The sequence below is a fragment of the Ostrea edulis genome, chromosome 1 (assembly GCF_947568905.1).
Source record: "Ostrea edulis chromosome 1, xbOstEdul1.1, whole genome shotgun sequence".
NCBI classification, from domain to species: Eukaryota; Metazoa; Mollusca; class Bivalvia; order Ostreida; family Ostreidae; genus Ostrea; species Ostrea edulis.
The window spans coordinates 78499763-78521171 of NC_079164.1; the positions used below are offsets into that span (position 1 = coordinate 78499763).

General features: G+C 35.5%; 3 protein-coding genes and 1 long non-coding RNA gene across 4 annotated transcripts; 2 read left to right on the top strand and 2 right to left on the bottom strand.

The window, feature by feature from the left end:
* Positions 1-1964: 1964 nt before the first annotated feature.
* LOC125680031 (uncharacterized) lies at positions 1965-7855 on the bottom strand. The gene is made up of 5 exons (XM_048919478.2): positions 7786-7855; positions 7438-7616; positions 3698-3832; positions 2781-3015; positions 1965-2658 (listed from the first exon to the last, which is right to left on the bottom strand). The coding sequence occupies exons 2-5, from the start codon at positions 7585-7587 to the stop codon at positions 2345-2347; spliced, it is 834 nt and encodes a 277-aa protein (XP_048775435.1). The 5' UTR covers positions 7588-7616; positions 7786-7855; the 3' UTR covers positions 1965-2344.
* Positions 7856-9461: 1606 nt separating this feature from the next.
* Positions 9462-11412, top strand: LOC125679999 (uncharacterized). Its single transcript, XM_056161752.1, has 5 exons — positions 9462-9655; positions 9855-10011; positions 10104-10238; positions 10452-10686; positions 10794-11412. The coding sequence occupies exons 2-5, from the start codon at positions 9862-9864 to the stop codon at positions 11123-11125; spliced, it is 852 nt and encodes a 283-aa protein (XP_056017727.1). The 5' UTR covers positions 9462-9655; positions 9855-9861; the 3' UTR covers positions 11126-11412.
* A 1296-nt stretch (positions 11413-12708) lies between these two features.
* LOC125680014 (uncharacterized) lies at positions 12709-16148 on the top strand. The gene is made up of 6 exons (XM_048919462.2): positions 12709-13120; positions 13320-13476; positions 13569-13703; positions 13917-14151; positions 14259-14585; positions 14669-16148. The coding sequence occupies exons 2-6, from the start codon at positions 13327-13329 to the stop codon at positions 14749-14751; spliced, it is 930 nt and encodes a 309-aa protein (XP_048775419.2). The 5' UTR covers positions 12709-13120; positions 13320-13326; the 3' UTR covers positions 14752-16148.
* On the bottom strand, positions 13389-21329 carry LOC130053953 (uncharacterized). Its single transcript, XR_008802182.1, has 3 exons — positions 21275-21329; positions 13551-13651; positions 13389-13474 (listed from the first exon to the last, which is right to left on the bottom strand). It is a non-coding gene; the product is annotated as an uncharacterized LOC130053953 (long non-coding RNA).
* Between the last annotated feature and the right edge of the window lie 80 nt (positions 21330-21409).

Here is a 21409-nt window from a genome sequence, read left to right on the forward strand (position 1 = left end):
ACTTAGGGAATCTTTTGATGACTGATCACAAAATATGAAAAATTTATATTTTCGCTGTCCATTTTTAATTAAAAAGCAGCTATGATATTTAAACGCCTTAGTTTAATTTACCGGGAGGAGTATTCTTGTAAAGTAATACGTTTTGATGTTGATTTGGGAAAAGTTTTGTGAATTTCAATTTACTGAAAGTTCTTTTGAATTTTTTAGTGCCCACAATTGATTTACACTGCTTCTCGTGGATCTTGTGGCACAATATGTTTGAAGTTTCTCCTTCACAGTAGTTAATATTTTCGTGAGGAACAACGATATGAGCTTGGTAGAACATTTACTGGATCCAGCAATGTATCTTTGTTTGTATGGGTTTTTTGAAATCTAGTATATATGTAGGTACGGTAATTTATACCCATTCGTCGCATTGACTGGGGTATTAATTGTGTTTAAAATTGAAAGGTGATTTTGAAGAATTTATCTTTCGAAAAGAAAGTTGGTAGTATAAGTAGGAGTACCTGATGTGGAATAAAGCCAGGTGCGGTTAGAATATAGTGGTAATAATGAGCCTTCCTTACAATGACAGTTTCATCCCTTCTGGTTTAATAAACACAGAAGGATATACATCTAGATGGTGTGCACTTTTAATGTGTCTAATGCGGTATTTTGATATTCCATTCTGACAAGGTGTCAAGTTCTTTTTCATATTAAACCACCGTCTGGCAAAATCAATGATGATAATAAATACTGTCAAATCTTTTCATCGCATCATCATCTTTAGCTGTTTTTGATTTCGTGAAGCTTCCTTGTGCCTGGTTAGTAAATATCATCTGGAATTACATCATATAGATATTGCTCGAAAGAAGGTTTATATGAATATATGAGATTGATCTTTTTTCAGTGTTTTTTTTTTTGGGGGGGGGGTGTTTTTGTTTGTTTTGTTTTTTGTAATACAAAATCTGCTTCTATGATAAAACAGGTACGTATGAGTGTCAGGCTGAGAGACTGGTCATTTTCTTGACCTTTATATGATTTTAGATTTATTACAAAGTATACTTTGAGCTGTCTTTGCTTTGACTAATAAACAACAACAGCATTGTTCTTCCAATAGTCTACGGTAATTTGATAATTAAAAGACGATGACAATAGAGTTGATATTCTAGTAGATATGGAAACTTTTCATGTCGCAGATTTCCTCCATTGCGACTTCTGAATTTCATTTGCAATAAACTTATCCTATGTATAATTCCTATCTATTCCTTTGTATCCTTTCCCTACTTCTCTGGATGCTTGTCATTATATAACACAACTGTTCCTTAATGAACTGATTGACAGAATGGTATATTTGGGGAAGGACAGGCAGTTTATGCAGTACCAGTGATAGAGATATGAAAAATGAAAGGTACAAGCGATGTGGTTGAATCATCATAGTTATCTTGACAAATAAAAATAATTTGTGGTTGGGAATGGATTTGATTTTTTTCTTTTTTAGATAAAGGTTTATCAAAATGCATGGTCATTCATGAAGAAACTCATGTCAACGTTATGATAAAGGATTTAGTCGTTTATCAAATTTTGTAGAAATTAACTTGACTGAGAGTGAAAATTGCACATTCAGTGCACGCCAGAGTTGAATACTGCACATTCAGTACACGCCGGAGTTGAATACTGCACATTCAGAACACACCGGAGTTGAATTCTGTACATACAGGAGTTGAATACTGTACATTCAGAACACACCGGAGTTGAATTCTGTACATTCAGTACACACAGGAGTTGAATACTGTACATTCAGAACACGTCGGAGTTGAATACTGCACATTCAGTACACGACGGAGTTGAATACTGCACATTCAGTACATGTCGGAGTTGAATACTGTACATTCAGTAGACAACGGAGTTAAATACGTGCGTTCAATGACTGTACATAAGACTTACATGTAGCTGATTCCCAAAACAAAAATGAAACTAAACTAACAAGTTTCACGTAATGTTTTATTTATAAAACTAAAGTGTATAAAAAATCGTATACAAATAAAATCATCAAAATGGCATGGATACATATATAAATAAAATTTAAAAAAACTGATCACAAATATTTTGGTGTGCTACACGTCTACCCACGTAATACTATTTAATTGCATTGCCTGCTGCCCATGGTATCTATTCATATTAAGTGTCAAAATAATGGTACAACGACAAATATATAAGAAAGCCACTTAAATGTAGAATGATGTGCTAGAACATAATTTTCAAAAAAGAATAGCATCGATTGTAACGTATTATGAAAGACTAGAATCGTTATATTCAATACTGATACGTGAGTAGTATCTGAAATAAATCTAGGATACGAAAATTACCCGGATATATGCAGATATTGGCATGTCCAGCTGCAGTAGGCAGAAGGACAGTTACCCCGACGACAGTTAGATATACACCAACTATCAGCGGCCAGTTGGTTGATCATTCTAAACGCTGGAGTAGCGGTACAAGTCCCTGAACTGCCTCCGACGTGAACTTGGGGGAGTTGAGGACGGGTTGTCACGCTTCCGGCCTGATGAGATCCAATAGCTGAGTGGTCGATGGCTATGTCTGCGCAGCCGTAGAACTGTTCCTGTTTGCCACATCCTTTACAGGTTCGTCCGTCTGGGGACACGCCATAACTGTTGCCTAAAATGGATATTGGGTGTTTAAGATCTTTTTTAATTCTTGCATTTTAAAATACTACGGGTACTAACAGATTTAATGAAGAAATTTTATTGAAAATGTTTTTCAAAATTCAAATAAAATACCAGTGTTGTATTTCCACTGTAGAACACACTGTGAACACGTCAGTCCGGTGGGAAGTTTCAGTTTTAGTGAGTAGACCTGAGGACGTCCCTGTTCCATAAATCGAACACTCCCCGACGGCTGATGGAGAACGTATTGGTCTAGACAGGCCTGTGTGGCGGGTTTATGAACATTGTTGTTCGGACATAAACGGAATTCGAAATAACCCTTGTGGGAGGCAGTGATTTTAACTTTAACCTGAAATGAAGACAAATCACAAATATTTATAATTATAATATCCCGCGTTTCGTTAGTAATCACGTGATATTGTTGTATTGATGGTACAGTACAGTGTAATATGGAATGATCCAGCCAATAGATTGCGAGTAATTCAGGTATTCACTTCTACCCGCCGCTCGTCACGAGATAGACGAAATATTTATGTATAATAAAATCTTGTTTTTATTCGTTCCATGTAATGTAAAATATACAGATTAGTTGTGAGGTCCGTTCACAACACCCTGCATCCAGCGGCACCTGGTATCGGACACAGGTTTTCTAGAGGTTTTTGCGATTTTCATCGTTTTATCTCTAGTTGTTTCGTGGCCGGCGTGATGCCATATAAAAGGGATACTGAGTTTTTTTCAAAAGTTGTTATAACATGAGGTATTGCTTGTGTTCTATATATTGAGTTGTAAGGTGTTATTTTCTGAATATTAAAGAAAGCGTTGTGTTTCTTTCTGCAGATCGTTTTATTGTGTACTAAGAATACAATAAATTACGGACATTCAGCAATTACGGCTGGCTGTCAGGCAATGTGTAATGGCAGTAAAGTTGATACTCATACTTTTCCGACCAATATCCCATGTAACAAACCATGCAATAAAGAATTAAACAGTCATGAGTTGAGTCTGAAATGCTGAACAGTAACATGTCTTACATCAATTATTTGACCCTCTGTGTATCGTCTGCTTATTCTTCCTGTTGCATAACGTCCACCAGCCTCGTTTTCGCGTACTCCATCCCAGGGATCACCACATATTCCGCATTTCCCACCATTTTTGTTCCATTGCCTCTAGAAAAATGAATATCACCAATCTCTGTTTATTAGATTTATACAAGGGACCTGCTTACAGAGAGTTGTTGTTTAAGAATTGATTTGGAAATCCCTTTGAGAAAAAGTCAAGGGCTCTATTATGAGAGACTCTCGGTTACAAGGGACTTCTTATCAATAGTACAATGTGGTTTCTGTTGTTTATAACCAAGTCTAATCGTGTGTTCAAACTTTAGTTAAAATGGCACTGTTAAAGGCAATGCACAGATAAGAATCGTTCTTTTATGTATACAAAAAGCATATGCAGTTGATGAGAGGGTATATTAAGTAACAACAACCACGCTCGCTAGGTGGCGCGTCATGTTCTATTTTTATTTCTACAGGAAAAGTGGGACGAGGTTCCACCCTATTTTTTACGAGCTAGTATGGATAAACCTAGAGCCTACGAATGATGCGAAGTTGATCGTTCGGATCTAAAATAGCTATATTTTGCGTATCTCACGTGATTAGGCACATTCCAGAAAATCCCTTTGAGATTGAAGCGATCGATTAAGCAGAGCGAGTATATGTAAACATGTACTTAACGGTGAAATACGCAACAAAGAGTGACATATTAATACATTTTATGCATAAATAAATTATACTGAGGTCAAACATGGACGATAATTGCCCGTGTTCATATAGTATTTGATTGATTTAGATATCCAGGGAAAGATAACTCCCATTATTAACGTACTCACAACGTACCGGTGGTATACAATAGTGCAATGTTTATACATTTCTGAATGATGAGTGAATCTTTATTTTCATCAGAATCTTTTCCATCACACTCACAGACCTGGGGCCCGTTTTACAAAAAGTCGTAAATCTTAAGTCCTAAGTCATAAATTTGAAGAACTTACGACAAATCGTAGGACCGTTTTACAAAACGTATCGTAATCGTATATCGTAAATTCTTTTGTCGCAAGTCGTATATGGAACTCTTCAGCGCATGAAGTTGTAGAATTGAACATAGATACCGCGCGAAACCCGACGCTTTGACGCGCAGACACTGGGGAGGAAAGAAAATTGGAGCAAATTAACTTTGAATTATATATTTGCATTGCTAATTAAGCGAAGTGAATTTATTCAATTCAATCTATATATTGATTTACCAAACATGTTGGCATACAATCTTAATTGATACATTAATTAATAAACTACTAATTCATACTAACAGTGAAACGACTACCTAAATTGGGATGGGATAGACAGGGAATCCACACATTTTGAAGAAAATATCGCCAAAATAAATCAAGGGCGGGGGAGGGGGTTAGTTAGGCACCTGACTGTAGCCAAAACCTGTTGATTGAATGTTAACCATTTGAAGCTGATCAATACATGTACATATAAACAATTCAGTCTTAATTACTGCCCAGCATGTTATGAGCAAGCATTTTGTTTTTACATACATTGTATATACAAATGCACATGCATTTATATTCGAGTTACAAGACTAAGGTGGGAGGGGGGGGGGGGGTCAGATTGCTAATTATAAGTTAGTTGTGCTAATGCATGCATATTATATGAATAATTAGACTTATTATTTGATCTCAAATTATATATATTCCTAATTATCTTAATATTAATTACAGATTTCCAATATCAAGGAAATTAAGTTGATTTTTTAAAAGTTAGATTTTAAATGAGAGTTATTCTTGTGTATTATAATATACATGATATACTAGGCGATATAAAATCATAATTTTACAGGTACGTGGCTGTATCAAGTGGTCTAATATAAGACGGAAAGGTGAATCTTTGCAGTTCGTTAATGGCAGTATAACAAGCAATATGATGGATGATGGTACTTGTTAGGGGGGGGGGGGGGTCATTCACAATTTTTTTCCCAATACAGTGTCTTTCGCATACATACTAATAATTGGTATAAATCTACTATGATATTGGATAACACCGTGCATATAAATGATGTACTAGTACATGTAAGTGCATACATGTATAATATAGGCGTACATAACTAGGCCTACGTGTGGATGGGTGTATCGAAATAAGATCTGATATGACATGCATATTCTTTTTACAAATACTTAGTAGTCAACATCATCATGATCATGTGACTGATAGCAGTGCGGTATTTAATTTGATATAGTCTAGAGGAAATTCGAAATATGGTAGTGACATTTCTTCCTCACTGAATTAGCTGGATTTTTAACGTTTAAAGAAAAGTTGGGTATGGACTGGGGGGTTAAAAATGCTATTTGCCAAATTTTCAACAATATTAATTACAAGGCAAGGCAAAAGGGGTCATAAGCTACAGATGATGCAATTTTCACTTGCAAGTTGCACTGCCACCAGTTACACTTAATTAGTGACTTACTTACAGATAAATAAAGTAACTTACAAATATTTTATTTATTTATTTATCTATCATTTCATTTCATTTTTTTTTTTATAGTATCATGGTTTGTACTTGAAGAGTCATCGCAATAAAGGAACATTAATTATTAGTGTTCCAAAAAAATCTGATCATGCAGTTTTTAAATTTCTGAATTTTGAAAAAATAAAAATAAATAAATAATAGATTCTGATACCACTCAGCCCCCCGACTGGCCAGAGAGTTCTGCTTCTGTCAGTTCTGATGCAACTAGCTCAGCCCCCAGGCTGGCCAGAGAGTCCACTGCTTCGGTAAATTCTGATAATGATGCAACTCAGCCCCCCCCCCCCTCCCCCCGACAGCTCTACCAGAAGTTCTCGGAAAAGATTTGCTGATGTTTAATAAATCAGTTTTCCTATTAATTTTACTTTTGCTCCTGTTCATCAGTTCATTAGGCTATGGCCCAATTTGATTAAATTTAAGATCGTTGATCCGCCCCGTATTCCTCTTCCTTTCCTGTATCTGTGAAGTCCAGAGGTGAGATATATTCTTTCCAAAACAACTAAGAATGTTCATGGAACAATTCAGTATTAATTGTTTTCTGTTGTATGCCTTATTTCAAGAAATAACTTTCAGGTCACTTTTTAATGTGAAATGGAACATTTTCAATTTTTGACAACCTGACGATAGGGGTGTTTAAGACACTATACCTCATTTTCTGTAAGGAAGTGGAGTAAAAGGAATTCAGAATTGGATTCAGCATACTCAAAATTGGTAATTACACCTGCTTTTTATTGTTTTGGGTAATGGTGTTTCAAGAAATAAAGTTGGGTGACTTTTTGATGCGAAATGAAACATTTTCCGTTTTAGGCAACCTGACGGTAGGGGTGTTTAAGACACTATACCTCATTTTCTATAAGAAATTGGAGTAAAAGGAATCCAGATTTGAAATCAGCATACTCAAAATTGGTAATAACACCTGATTTTTATTGTTTTGGGTAATTTTAAAAAAAAAATGGGTGGTGGTTGCTATATTAAGAGTGTAGACCTACGTATTTTTAAATCAACTCCCTTTACTTATATTGATATAAGGAATGTCGGATATACAAGATGTTCTCAAGATTCCTTATAAGCAGATATTACTGTATATTAGATTACGGATTACAATATGCACACTTGTATTTTTTATGTACAGAACACTAGAGATGAATCCGATTTGTCGCAGACAACTTCCACCGACATATTTACTTACGTCAAATCCCCCACAGAAGAGTTGGTTGTCGTTATAATTATGGGGTGTATTGAACCCAAACCTCCACATGCTGGAGCGGGAGGGGGGCTCCTGGATGTAACCGTGCCCGAACACTGCAGGGACCAGCACCAGCATAAGAAGGCCGAACATTTTCAAATTCAATTCAAATATTTCAGCGCCTGGAAAAGCAGAAGTCGTTCCATCAATGCTCAATTTTAAAGGGAAGATAAAAAAAGAAATCAAATTGTTTTGCAAAGTGCACAATTTCAAAATTAAAGTCTAAGATTTTTAAAACAATTTTGAAAATTCAAAAAGAAACAAGAGATATCATGTAGTCTATAGACTTACTTTGAGCTAGGATGTAAATCGCTTGTTTGTTGTTGTTTTACATAGTAGACGCTTGTATATATAGTCCTTTTTATCTTCTCTTTTGTGTACATATCGCAGTCTCTACTACGCACACGGGCTTCTGATACGATTTAATCCCAAAAACTTCCAGTGCAATAGTTGACATCATTCCGAACTTTAAGGACCGTGTTTGTTTGGGTGTTAGTCATCCATTGTTTTTCTTCACTAATATTATTCAATAAGTTGTATCTCGATTTCTGCAAGTGCGTCAAATGTTTTTCATTCTTTGAGGATAGATCGGGTACTAGGTATATGCAAATATATTAGCACCAGCGTGTTTGAGTTCAATAATAGCAATGGATATTCTATAAACGTATTAGTATTGATAACTAACAAATACTCGGATAACTAATTAATCAAAATAACACCTTTACGTGTATTACGGTTTTTAACTGAGTTGCTTAAAGGGGTATTAGCTGTCTTTTCGTCACCCAAAATTTAATTCAATGAAAATTACCCCATCTTGTATAGTACAGTAATAACACCAGTTTTTAATGATTTCAAACACTTTTTACCTTTAACACAGGCACTTGAGTATGTAATTTTGGTGATTAAATAATTATTGTCTTGTGAGACATTAATTCTTCCTTCAAGTTGCATATTTCTTTTAAACTAAAAGCGGTTATCTAATGTAGTTTTATTAGGTTTCTCTTCTTTTTTAACAAAATAAATGTTTTTATTAGTCATTGATATATATTTCCATGCCACTGAGAGATTTTGAGAAAAAATGGCTGCCGTCACTTTCACAGGTAATCACTACATGTTAAACAATGGAAGAGGTAATTGCTATAATTTGATTAACTGAATTTAACGTTTGATTGACATATCAATGAAACACACTGATTGTTAAAATCGTAATTCAATGCGATTTATCATAATTATTTTCATATTGACATTCTGTGGTAAGCCACTAGTACATTTGTGGTATTTTCTTAAAATATTACCCTTATTTTTTAAAAAAAAAACCTGGGTCTTGAAATTTGGGTTGTCTTACAATGCAGATAGAGCTCTTTGTAAATGCTAAAAGACAAAAAGATATGGCATGAAAATCTCTTTTGGTGTATTAAAATTCTGGTACCCAAGTTTGTATTTTCGGATATTTCTGGATTTTTAAAGTCTTCATTGTTGGAATTCTGGATTCCCATTGCAGATTGGGAGCGCCGTTAGATTAAGGGGGAATGCCCTCGCCATTATACCCGGAATAGATGTTTAAGAAGACAGTCTAATTCCTAGCTTCTAAGAACGGTACCCCGATAATATTGCCAGATAAACTTCCCCAGACCCGACCACAAAGTGATGACACATCCCCTGTTCAATTTTGACAACAGTAAAACGGACATGAAAAAACCCACACAATCGGATGTTGTTTATTGAGGTCAGCAGGTGCTTATGAGGACATATTTTAATTAAAAAACATGCCACAGATAATCAAGACCTCCAAACACATGAATTGTATGCACGATAATTTTTCAAAAGGCACACGTAAATTGGTATCAGACTCACTGATAAAATGATCCATCGCTGACGTTTTGAGGTTTCCGAAGGACAATGGAGGAATTTTGAATTATCTATGATGAAAACAAACAAAAATGACTGGATTTATGAATCAAGTCAGGATTTGATTATCTAGGAGATTCAATTATTTCAGATTAAGGGCCAAAAGTTTACGCAGACGCACTTTGAAAAATGAGGCATATGTAAATAAAGAGTTTGATTGAAATTTGGTATATATACGGGAGTTATGGGGTGTGTGTTAAATACAAACACTGTTCGCATTGGACACAAGGACAAGTATTAACAACAAGACAAGGTATTGTTTAACTTTATTCACAAAAATGATTTTTATACATATGAATTTGATAAAATGATATTTGCAAATCCATTACTTAAGAACAATTTGAGAATTTTTTTAAAATAATAAATAGAATTGTTTTAAATACGATTAATTCTTTGTAGTCTTGCACCGCAGCGCGACGCAATACATGCATCATTTTGATTTTATTCCTTAGCATTAACATGGTTATCCTTCTGTTCCTTGTTCTCGTCCCCGCCGTCATGGGGCACGGCTACCTGCAGGAACCGCCTTCCCGCTCCAGCATGTGGAGATTGGGGTTCAGCACACCACGTAACTACAACGACAATCAACTCTTCTGCGGAGGATTCGCTGTAAGTATTGCAAATAACTGAATCAAGTCATTGCAAATATTATTCAGGTATCGAAATAGTTAATCTTTACGGACTTCTTAACGTTATTTCAGAGGCAGTGGGATAGAAATGGCGGGAAATGCGGAGTCTGTGGTGATCCCTGGGATGGCGTTCGTGAAAACGAGGCTGGTGGACGCTATGCAAAAGGAATAATAAGTAGGAGATACACGGAAGGACAGATCATTGATGTAAGTAGAATACAATTTGAAGATAATAACATCAAATTTAAACTCAGAAGCGAATACATCTTATAACACATAGGTCATCATGATTAGTGTGAGCCGTATAAAATCCCCGCGCCTCCCTCCTTAGTTATATTGAACTCCATAATGTTGTTACAATACATGCAGACCCTGAACGGATATAGACTGCTGCTATATATACTATGCTTTGATTTTCAGGTTAAAGTCAAAATTACCGCCTCTCATTTGGGATATTTTGAATTCCGTTTATGTCCGAACAACAATGTTCATAAACCCGCCACACAGGCCTGCCTTAACCAATACGTTCTCCATCAGCCGTCGGGGAGTGTTCGATTTATGGAACAGGGACGTCCTCGGGTCTACTCACTAAAACTGAAGCTTCCCACCGGACTGACATGTTCACAGTGTGTTCTACAGTGGAAATACAACACTGGTAGGTTTTACTATTATCTTTATTCGCTTTTTACTAAGATAAGCAGACGTTCAACGATACTATGACTATAAACGTTGCATCTATATATAATTCTTGAAATTTTCTAGGCAACAGTTATGGCATGTCCTCAGACGGACGAACGTGTAAAGGATGTGGCAAACAGGAACAGTTTTACGGCTGCGCAGACATAGCCATCGGCCACGACCCCAATGGATCTCAGCAAAATGGAAGTTTTCGTCCAAGTGCGACACAAAACGTTGAATCTCGCCCACAGGTGATTCCGACATTTATCAACGGCAGCGCAAAGTGTAGTGCCACCCCAGCCTTCAGGTTTATGAATAACTTTGCCGACAGTTGGTGCAGGTCGAACTGCCGTCAAGCCTACTGCCCCTCAGCGTATTGTACCTCGGCGTGCCAGAGACTTAGGGTTTATGGTTAGTTTCATAGACCTATCATTTTCATTCGTGGAATATTGCTGTGATGCTTTCATTTTACATCATATCTGAACGGTTTATCTTTTTATGTTTCAGCTACATCTAATGTTTGCAATTGGCTTCAAAAAGCTCATGAACCTTTTTTTTTAATATATATTAATTTATTAATCTATTTCTTGTTTATGTAATTGTTCATATACATGGTATATTATGTTATGTTATTTTTCACTTGTTTTTATATATTTTTACACTTTTTAATTTTTTTGTAATAAAATGATGATATTTCATACTATTAATCCTGATCCATTTCAAACATACTGAATTTTTAATGGATTTTCTCAACATGCAATACTACAATATCATCAGACTATGCAAATTATAACTGGTGTGCAAAGCCTTTGAATGGAAAGTACGTTCACAGACATTAATAATAATAATAATTGGTTTTATATAGCGCTTTTCCAGCGTATGCTGCTCAAAGCAGCTTTACAATACATTGTTACTCCGGCAGACCTTATATCAATCGAGGACTTTCTCAGCTTCCTGGGAAGCACACAGTGCAAGCTAATGTTACAGGCACTAGAGCACTAACATTCTAACGATGTCTGTCATTGTCTATAGCCTTTTACACTTGGGTGGAGCGAGGAAATTCACGTAAAGTAATAACACCAGTTTTTAATGATTTCAAACACTTTTTACCCTTAACACAGGCACTTGAGTATGTAATTTTGGTGATTAAATAATTATTGTCTTGTGAGACATTAATTCTTCCTTCAAGTTGCATATTTCTTTTAAACTAAAAGCGGTTATCTAATGTAGTTTTATTAGGTTTCTCTTCTTTTTTAACAAAATAAATGTTTTTATTAGTCATTGATATACATTTCCATGCCATTGAGAGATTTTGAGAAAAAATGGCTGCCGTCACTTTCACAGGTAATCACTACATGTTAAACAATGGAAGAGGTAATTGCTATAATTTGATTAACTGAATTTAACGTTTGATCGACATATCAATGAAACACACTGATTGTTAAAATCGTAATTCAATGCGATTTATCATAATTATTTTCATATTGACATTCTGTGGTAAGCCACTAGTACATTTGTGGTATTTTCTTAAAATATTACCCTTATTTTTTTTTTTTAAAAACCCGGGTCTTGAAATTTGGGTTGTCTTACAATGCAGATAGAGCTCTTTGTAAATGCTAAAAGACAAAAAGATATGGCATGAAAATCTCTTTTGGTGTATTAAAATTCTGGTACCCAAGTTTGTATTTTCGGATATTTCTGGATTTTTAAAGTCTTCATTGTTGGAATTCTGGATTCCCATTGCAGATTGGGAGCGCCGTTAGATTAAGGGGGAATGCCCTCGCCATTATACCCGGAATAGATGTTTAAGAAGACAGTCTAATTCCTAGCTTCTAAGAACGGTACCCCGATAATATTGCCAGATAAACTTCCCCAGACCCGACCACAAAGTGATGACACATCCCCTGTTCAATTTTGACAACAGTAAAACGGACATGAAAAACCCCCACACAATCGGATGTTGTTTATTGAGGTCAGCAGGTGCTTATGAAGACATATTTTAATTAAAAAACATGCCACAGATAATCAAGACCTCCAAACACATGAATTGAATGCACGATAATTTTTCAAAAGGCACACGTAAATTGGTATCAGACTCACTGATAAAATGATCCATCGGTGACGTTTTGAGCCGGGTTTCCGAAGGACAATGGAGGAATTTTGAATTATCTATGATGAAAACAAACAAAAATGACTGGATTTATGAATCAATTCAGGATTTGATTATCTAGGAGATTCAATTATTTCAGATTAAGGGCAAAAAGTTTACGCAGACGCACTTTGAAAAATGAGGCATATGTAAATAAAGAGTTTGATTGAAATTTGGTATATATACGGGAGTTATGGGGTGTGTGTTAAATACAAACACTGTTCGCATTGGACACAAGGACAAGTATTCACAACAAGACAAGGTATTGTTTAACTTTATTCACAAAAATGATTTTTATACATATGAATTTGATAAAATGATATTTGCAAATCCATTACTTAAGAACAATTTGAGAATTTTTTAAAAACAATAAATAGAATTGTTTTAAATACGATTAATTCTTTGTAGTCTTGCACCGCAGCGCGACGCAATACATGCATCATTTTGATTTTATTCCTTAGCATTAACATGGTTATCCTTCTGTTCCTTGTTCTCGTCCCCGCCGTCATGGGGCACGGCTACCTACAGGAACCGCCTTCCCGCTCCAGCATGTGGAGATTGGGGTTCAGCACGCCACGTAACTACAACGACAATCAACTCTTCTGCGGAGGATTCGCTGTAAGTATTGCAAATAATTGAATCAAGTCATTGCAAATATTATTCAGGTATCGAAATAGTTAATCTTTACGGACTTTTTAACGTTATTTCAGAGGCAGTGGGATAGAAATGGCGGGAAATGCGGAGTCTGTGGAGATCCCTGGGATGGCGTTCGTGAAAACGAGGCTGGTGGACGCTATGCAAAAGGAATAATAAGTAGGAGATACACGGAAGGACAGATCATTGATGTAAGTAGAATACAATTTGAAGATAAAAACATCGAATTTAAACTCAGAAGCGAATACATCTTATAGCACATAGGTCATCATGATTGGTGTGAGCCGTATAAAATCCCCCGCGCCTCCCGCCTTAGTTATACTGAACTCCATAATGTTGTTACAATACATGCAGACCCTGAACGGATATAGACTGCTGCTATATATACTATGCTTTGATTTCAGGTTAAAGTCAAAATTACCGCCTCTCATTTGGGATATTTTGAATTCCGTTTATGTCCGAACAACAATGTCCATAAACCCGCCACACAGGCCTGCCTAAACCAATACGTTCTCCATCAGCCGTCGGGGAGTGTTCGATTTATGGAACAAGGACGTCCTCAGGTCTACTCACTAAAACTGAAACTTCCCACCGGACTGACGTGTTCACAGTGTGTTCTACAGTGGAAATACAACACTGGTAGGTTTTACTATTATCTTTATTCGCTTTTTACTAAGATAAGCAGACGTTCAACGATACTATGACTATAAACGTTGCATCTATATATAATTCTTGAAATTTTCTAGGCAACAGTTATGGCATGTCCCCAGACGGACGAGCGTGTAAAGGATGTGGCAAACAGGAACAGTTTTACGGCTGCGCAGACATAGCCATCGGCCACGACCCCAATGGATCTCAGCAAAATGGAAGATTTCGTCCAAGTGCGACACAAAACGTTGAATCTCGCCCACAGGTGATTCCGACATTTATCAACGGCAGCGCAAAGTGTAGTGCCACCCCAGCCTTCAGGTTTATGAATAACTTTGCCGACAGTTGGTGCAGGTCGAACTGCCGTCAAGGCTACTGCCCCTCAGCGTATTGTACCTCGACGTGCCAGAGACTTAGGGTTTATGGTTAGTTTCATAGACCTATCATTTTCATTCGTGGGATGCTTTCATTTTACATCATATCTGAACGGTTTATCTTTTTGTTTCAGCTACATCTAATGCTTGCAATTGGCTTCAAAAAGCTCATGAACCTTTTTCTTTAACTCCTTCTCTACCGTACCGGTCAATTTGACCGGTGGCGCGTAAAAACAGGGCAACGCAAAAGGAGTGCCTCTAAATCTTTGAAACTACGGTCATAAGATATATGATCTATATATCATATTTTTGGAAATTTCCTCTATTTTTTGACTATGTAAAAATCAATAAAGTAAGTAAAGCTATTAAATTAAAAAAAGCATTTAAAGTGAAGGATGACTTCGTCTAAATATGACGCAACGCTTTTTCACAAGGTCATTTTCCCCCTCGATATGATTTTTTTTATCTTCCTTATGAATTCACTATTTTTTATATTTTGGAAAAGCATATATTCCCTGGTTTTAGAAGATATAAAAATTATTTTAATGCCTGGCAAAGTTATAAGAAAATAGCAATTTTTTGCACATGATAGTTTTCTTACGATTTTATTTCTCAATGTTTAAACATAATGGCGTTTTACCTATATTTATATATGGAAATAGGGAAAAGTAAATACAGCCTGTAAAAGTAGAGGAAATTTCCACTTTGATGGGCTCTTATTCGTGTTATAATTCTCGGTAGTTTTTATATTACGATAAAATGAAATTGGGACATGCTGCGCGGTTTTCTTTAAAATTAGCGATAAAACGTCGTCGCTAAAAGCGATCGACGCGCGTCGCACAATAAAGTGGTGAAAACTATAAAATTTGTATTGTCCTCTTTTAGTAAATTCAGTACCTTTTGATACACTAAAACAACATACACATATGTATGAAATAATCAGTCAGGTATTCTCTGCTTTTTAAAAAAAGCATAAAACGAATATTGGTTACACAACCTACATGCAACTTCATAAAACACCTATAGGAATGTTACATCGGCAGAGTAAATTTAAAATAAAAGATAAATAAAATACTTCAATTTCAGATATAAACGTTATATTTGTTCGGAATAGGAATAATTTTCCCCCTGCCAAACAAATAAAACTAAAAATAAGTTCGCATATAGCCTATAGGCCTATGGTTTTATTTTTCCGTGATCGGGATCGCGGGCCCCGCGGGGTTTTCTGAAAGTGTGCACGGGGAACACACGTGTTTCCGTTTCAACGAAAACAACACAGCTTCACTGTAACAGCGAAGGCTTGTATTTTACATCTTTAAAGCGACCTGATGTCAGAAGAAGATGCCCTGGAATTTCTGTTGCAGGATGACCCAAACGATCATGCATTCAGTATAAACATGTACATGTAAGTTCATGTAGCCTAGAATTTTATTTTTTTAGTTTTGTTATGTTATGAAAAATTCACGATTAATCAACGCGATTTAATTTATTAATCTATTTCTTGTTTATGTAAGTGTTCATATACATGGTATATTATGTTATGTTATTTTTCACTTGTTTTTATATATTTTTACACTTTTTAATTTTTTTGTAATAAAATGATGATATTTCATACTATAAATCCTGATCCATTTCAAACATACTGAATTTTTAATGGATTTTCTCAACATGCAATACTACAATATCATCAGACTATGCAAATTATAACTTGTGTGCAGAGTCTTTGAATGGAAAGTACGTTCACATACATTAATAATAATAATAATTGGTTTTATATAGCGCTTTTCCAGCGTATGCTGCTCAAAGCAGCTTTACAATACATTATTACCCCGGCAGACCTTATATCAATCTAGAACTTTCTCAGCTTCCTGGGAAGCATACAGTGCAAGCTACTGTTACAGGCACTAGAGCACTAACATTCTAACGATGTCTGTCATTGTCTATAGCCTTTTACACTTGGGTGGAGCGAGGAAATTCACGTAAAATGCCTTTCCCAAGGACACAACGTTGGCCCTGCCGTGGCCAGGACTCGAACCCGCAACCTCTTGGTCAAGAGTCTGACAGCCTAACCACTAGGCCACCGCCGCCACATTAATGTAAAATAGGAAGTATCTGATCCAAGAGAAATACTAATTCTCATACAGACATAACCTAAGGGAATATTTGTAGATGTTTGTAAAATGAATAATTTAAACCTAGAGTATTCGTAAAATAAGATATCTATTTTAATAAGAGGGATATCTTTACGCTACAGAGACATCTCTTTAAGCAAAAGAGATATCTCTTTAAACAAAAAAGATATATCATTAAGTTAGAGAGATATCTTTTAACGCTAGGGATATATATCCTTAACCAAAAGAGATATCTCTTTAAACAAAAGAGATTTTTCTTTACGCTAGGGAAAAGTGAAAGATATCTCTTAAAGCTAGAGAGATACTTATCAAAGAAAATGATATATCTCTCTAGCGTAAAGAGATGTCTCTCTATCAATGTAAAAAGAGATATCTCTTTAAGTTGAAGAGATATCTCTTTAAATTTTCAAAAAGAGATATCTCTTTAACTTAAAGAGATACCTCTTTTAAGTTTAGAGAAAACAGATCCCCCCGGTGATCATAATGACTTCTCACTGTTGCATCATCTTTAATATGATGTAACCCTATTTTTTAACCAATAAGAATACTTATAGTGTACAAATGGCGGAAATAGTTGAAGAGGTGGTTGGGGTAACATAAATGTAAATTTAATCCACTCTAGCTCACATATTTTATCAATTCATTGTCTTTATTTTTTTTGTTACCTGTATACACTTCACATGCGGTAAACGTAAAATCTTCGCCCGGGATTGCAGCCCTCATGATAAGATTTGCTTTGGCGGGCTTCCAGTTTAGGGTTTCAAACTAATAAAAATATTGGAAAGAGATATCTCTTTCTCTTTGAGAGATATCTCTTTCTCAACGATTAAAGATATATATCTTATACTTTGAGAGACATTTCTCTAGGGATTCTTAGAGAGATATCTCTTTAAGTGAAATAGATATATCTGAATTAAAAGATATCTCTCAAAGTAAAAGAGATATCTCTCAAAGTAAAAGAGATATCTCTCAGAGTAAAAGATATATCTCTTATTAATTTGGCAAACTGACGAATATGGCAAGCCGTTTTACTATTTATTAAAAAAAACATATATATCTCTTTAACTTTGAGAGATATCTCTCTAACTCAAAGAGATATTTCTTACTTTAAAGAGATACATCTCAACTTTGAGAGATACATGATGTATTTCTTAAGATTAAGAGAGAGATTTCAACTTCGACGCAGCTCGGCAATTAGATTTAAAAGTAATATATGCAAGGTGAAGATAAGGAACAGTGATCAATCTCATAACTCCTACAAGCAATACAAAATAGATAGTTGGGCAAACACGGACCCCTGGACACACCAGAGGTGGGATCAGGTGCCTAGGAGGAGTAAGCATCCCCTGTTGACCGGTCACACCCGCCGTGAGCCCCATATCCTGATCAGGTAAACGGAGTTATCCGCAGTCAAAATCAGTGTGCCAAGAACGGCTTAACAATCGGTATGAAACACGTCAGACAGCATTTGACCCAATGCGAGATTGTATTGACGAACTAGATCGTTATAACGACCATAGAATTTGCGAAATGCTGACTTCAATCGAGACTGTTGAAATCCCTGTACCATCAACTTGTTTGTCAGTAGCTTACCTCGATTTAAAAACTTACTATACCCAGAACAAGCTCTTGCATATCGAATCAGTTGAGATATATAAACACCATATGCAGGTGATAATGGAATATTGCTACATAAATGTGGAAAGTTGACGATGGAGAAGCTGAAATCATCCCGTTTGTTATACAGTTGAGTTGTTAGTTGGCCGTTAATGTCTACTTTCAATAAAATATCTTAAGTATGAAGCAGAAGTGGACGACTCTGTGGTGTCCTTTATTTCCAGCTCACAGGGATATATCAAATCGACATATGAATGAAAGCTATCATTGTTAATAGACAAAACGTCATCGATATATCTAAAAGTCGAATTGAAGGTCACAGCGAGAGATTTTTTCTTCTCACGTAGAAGTTTTTGAATAAATTCTGTTTCATATGAATATAAAAACAGGTCAGCTAACAAAGGAGCACAATTCGTGCCCATGGGAATTCCAACAGACTGTTGGAAGACCTGATCACCAAGACCACGAAGATATTGTCAATGAGGAACTCTAGCATATTTTTTATTTCAACTTCAGAGTACTTGTGCGTGGAATCAGAGTGGTGTTTAACAAAGTAAGTTTTTGAATGACTGATCACTAGATATGAATATTTCCGTTTTCCGTTTTTGTTGAAGAAGCAACTGTCTATGATGTCAAAAAGTATAGTCTTTAATTTATCGTGAGGAATGGTCGTGTATAGTGTTGAAAAGTCATAGGTTTTAATGCTATTGATTTGGGAAAAATTCTGTGATTTCAAGTTTACTAAAAGTTCTTTAGAATTTTTTAGAATCCACATTTGATTAATACCACTTCTGGCATATGTAGTCGCACAGTAAGTTTGAAGTTTCTCCTTCACAGCTGTTAACATTTTCGTGAGGAGCAAACATAGGGGCTTGGTAGAGCACTTACTGGATCCAGCAATGTATCTTTCTTTGTAAGGGTTTTTATGTAGTTTAGGAATCCAGTATAGGTACGGTAACTCATATTCATTCGACCCATTGACTGGAATATTAAATGTGTCTAAAACTAAAGCATGGTTTTGAAGAATTTCGTCTTTTGAAAGGGCAGTTGGAGTATAAGTATGATTACCAAAAGTGGAATTAATGTCAAGTTCGTTTAAAATACAGTTGTAATAATGAGCCTTACAAACAAAGACAATGTTGTTACTAGCTTTGTCAGCTGGAACCAAAACATATTCCTCATGTAACCTATCTAATTCTTTTATCACTTCTGGTTTACTAAACACAGAAGGATAGATGGTACGTACTTTTGTTTTCATGTGTCTAATGCGGGATTTTAATATCCCTCTTATGCTTTTAACCCATTCTGACAATGTATCAAGTTCTTGTTTCTCATATTTAGCCCATCGTCTGGCATAATCTTCGACAGAACTCATAATAGAGATGAAGTTCTGTCGCCAATTAAAAGACCGAGGTTCTCTGTATTTAGGACCTTTAAGAATAAGTGATTTGAGGTCCTCATTTTCAACTATATTAACATCACCAGTAATGACATGTCTAGCTGGACTGTAGTTGAAAGAAGATGAAGAACAAGAACATGTTGGTGGATTACGTATAAGATAGTCTATATCTAAGCACTGCAAAGTTTGTTTATAATTAAAAAGTTTGGATGCAATAGTAGAAGTATAGCTGTAGGAAATACAGGGTGTAGACTTGAACTTGAAATAAGTTGGAATACACGACTGAACCCTTTTATGACGAAGAATGTTGCTTATGTTGACGGCATCTATTCCTTTGTTTGTAAATTTGAGCTTAAGGAACTGACGGCATGATTTGGAAGGAATATCATCCATGGTCCGTGCTGGTTTATAGAGCCTGTGGTAGGCAACATCCATAATCATAGAGTTCAGTCTATATTCAGGTGTTGAAAAATCCAAGTATAGACTAGCCATAGCTTCTTCAAATAACGTATGTAAAACCCTCAATGGAATAGAGTAAAGTTTTGTACGAATATGATGTGGACCCAATTGTCTGTTGACGTGAGGCAAAAGTGAATCAAACGTGACATCATTTATACTTGGTCTTTTATATGAACGATGTCCGTGACATATAAGTATTTTCATTCGTGTTTTTTTTCTTTAAGTCAGCCATTATGACAAATGTATCATTCCTCCTTAAATTCACTCATGCTAAACAAAGTTTTAAAACCCTAACATTAAGTCTGGCATTTACGGTGCAGTAAAATGTCATCTAAGAATAAAAGACTATAAATACTTCTACCGGACTACCGGTCACAGTGGTTCCATAGTTATGAGTGTGCGCTTCGTAACCGGGAGGTCATGACGTCGAGACTTACTCGTATACATGACCGCGTTATACTTCAAAGTGATTGCTCCTTCACCAAACTCTCGGTGTAGGTTACAGCTGGTGACGTTTCAGTTTGAGTGAAAAAATTCTCAATTACTATAGCAAACTTTTGGTACATATTCTATAGTTTACTAACATGACAACTTTTATACTACATGTATATCTAACTATGGTGAAGATTTTGATAGAAGTACTATGAAAGTAAAAACTGCCGTGCTTTTATTAATCCAAATTAAAACTATGAAACGATATCTAATAAGTTCAATGATATAATTACTTATCTGACTGAAATGAATACTTCAAAATAAACATTTAAAAAACCTTCAATTTCCGAAGGTAAAATCTCTAATACATTGATTTGCTACACTATAGTATAAAACACGTTTGATACTTATTGTTTACGTGCAGTTTTGGTTAGGATACATTTGTATTTTTAGAAGACGTCAGTACTTTTATAGGGAAATTCAATCGTTGATATAGAAATCCAACATATAGGATCAGATTGTTGATTAAGAATGAGATACCTCATTTTAACAGAACGAAAAAGATCCATCCCCGCCCCCATTTCACACAACTCCCATTTTTATTTGAAAAATCGATGTGAATATGAAACGAGTTAAAATACCTCAGAGAAATAGAATCCATGTTGAAATACCTCAGAGAAATAGAATCCATGTTAAAATACCTCAGAGAAATAGAATCCATGCAAATTGAAGTCTTTGTCTCGGTGTTTATACCCAATTCATTACATACTTTCCTTGTCTATCCTTATTCAGAGAATATGTACAGAAATAATTCCAACCTTATATTCTTTATTGCA

Excerpts from the sequence above, each read along its gene's own strand:
- LOC125680031 (XM_048919478.2), bottom strand. The coding sequence starts at position 7,587 with ATGTTCGGCCTTCTTATGCTGGTGCTGGTCCCTGCAGTGTTCGGGCAC. Across the intron at positions 3,016-3,697 it reads CAGAGGGTCAAATAATTGAT|GTTAAAGTTAAAATCACTGC; the intron begins GTAAGACATGTT and ends TCTTCATTTCAG. Across the intron at positions 2,659-2,780 it reads ACAGTGGAAATACAACACTG|GCAACAGTTATGGCGTGTCC; the intron begins GTATTTTATTTG and ends TATCCATTTTAG.
- LOC125679999 (XM_056161752.1), top strand. The coding sequence starts at position 9,862 with ATGGTTATCCTTCTGTTCCTTGTTCTCGTCCCCGCCGTCATGGGGCAC. Across the intron at positions 10,012-10,103 it reads TCTTCTGCGGAGGATTCGCT|AGGCAGTGGGATAGAAATGG; the intron begins GTAAGTATTGCA and ends ACGTTATTTCAG. Across the intron at positions 10,239-10,451 it reads CGGAAGGACAGATCATTGAT|GTTAAAGTCAAAATTACCGC; the intron begins GTAAGTAGAATA and ends TTTGATTTTCAG.
- LOC125680014 (XM_048919462.2), top strand. The coding sequence starts at position 13,327 with ATGGTTATCCTTCTGTTCCTTGTTCTCGTCCCCGCCGTCATGGGGCAC. Across the intron at positions 13,477-13,568 it reads TCTTCTGCGGAGGATTCGCT|AGGCAGTGGGATAGAAATGG; the intron begins GTAAGTATTGCA and ends ACGTTATTTCAG. Across the intron at positions 14,586-14,668 it reads CCAGAGACTTAGGGTTTATG|CTACATCTAATGCTTGCAAT; the intron begins GTTAGTTTCATA and ends TTTTTGTTTCAG.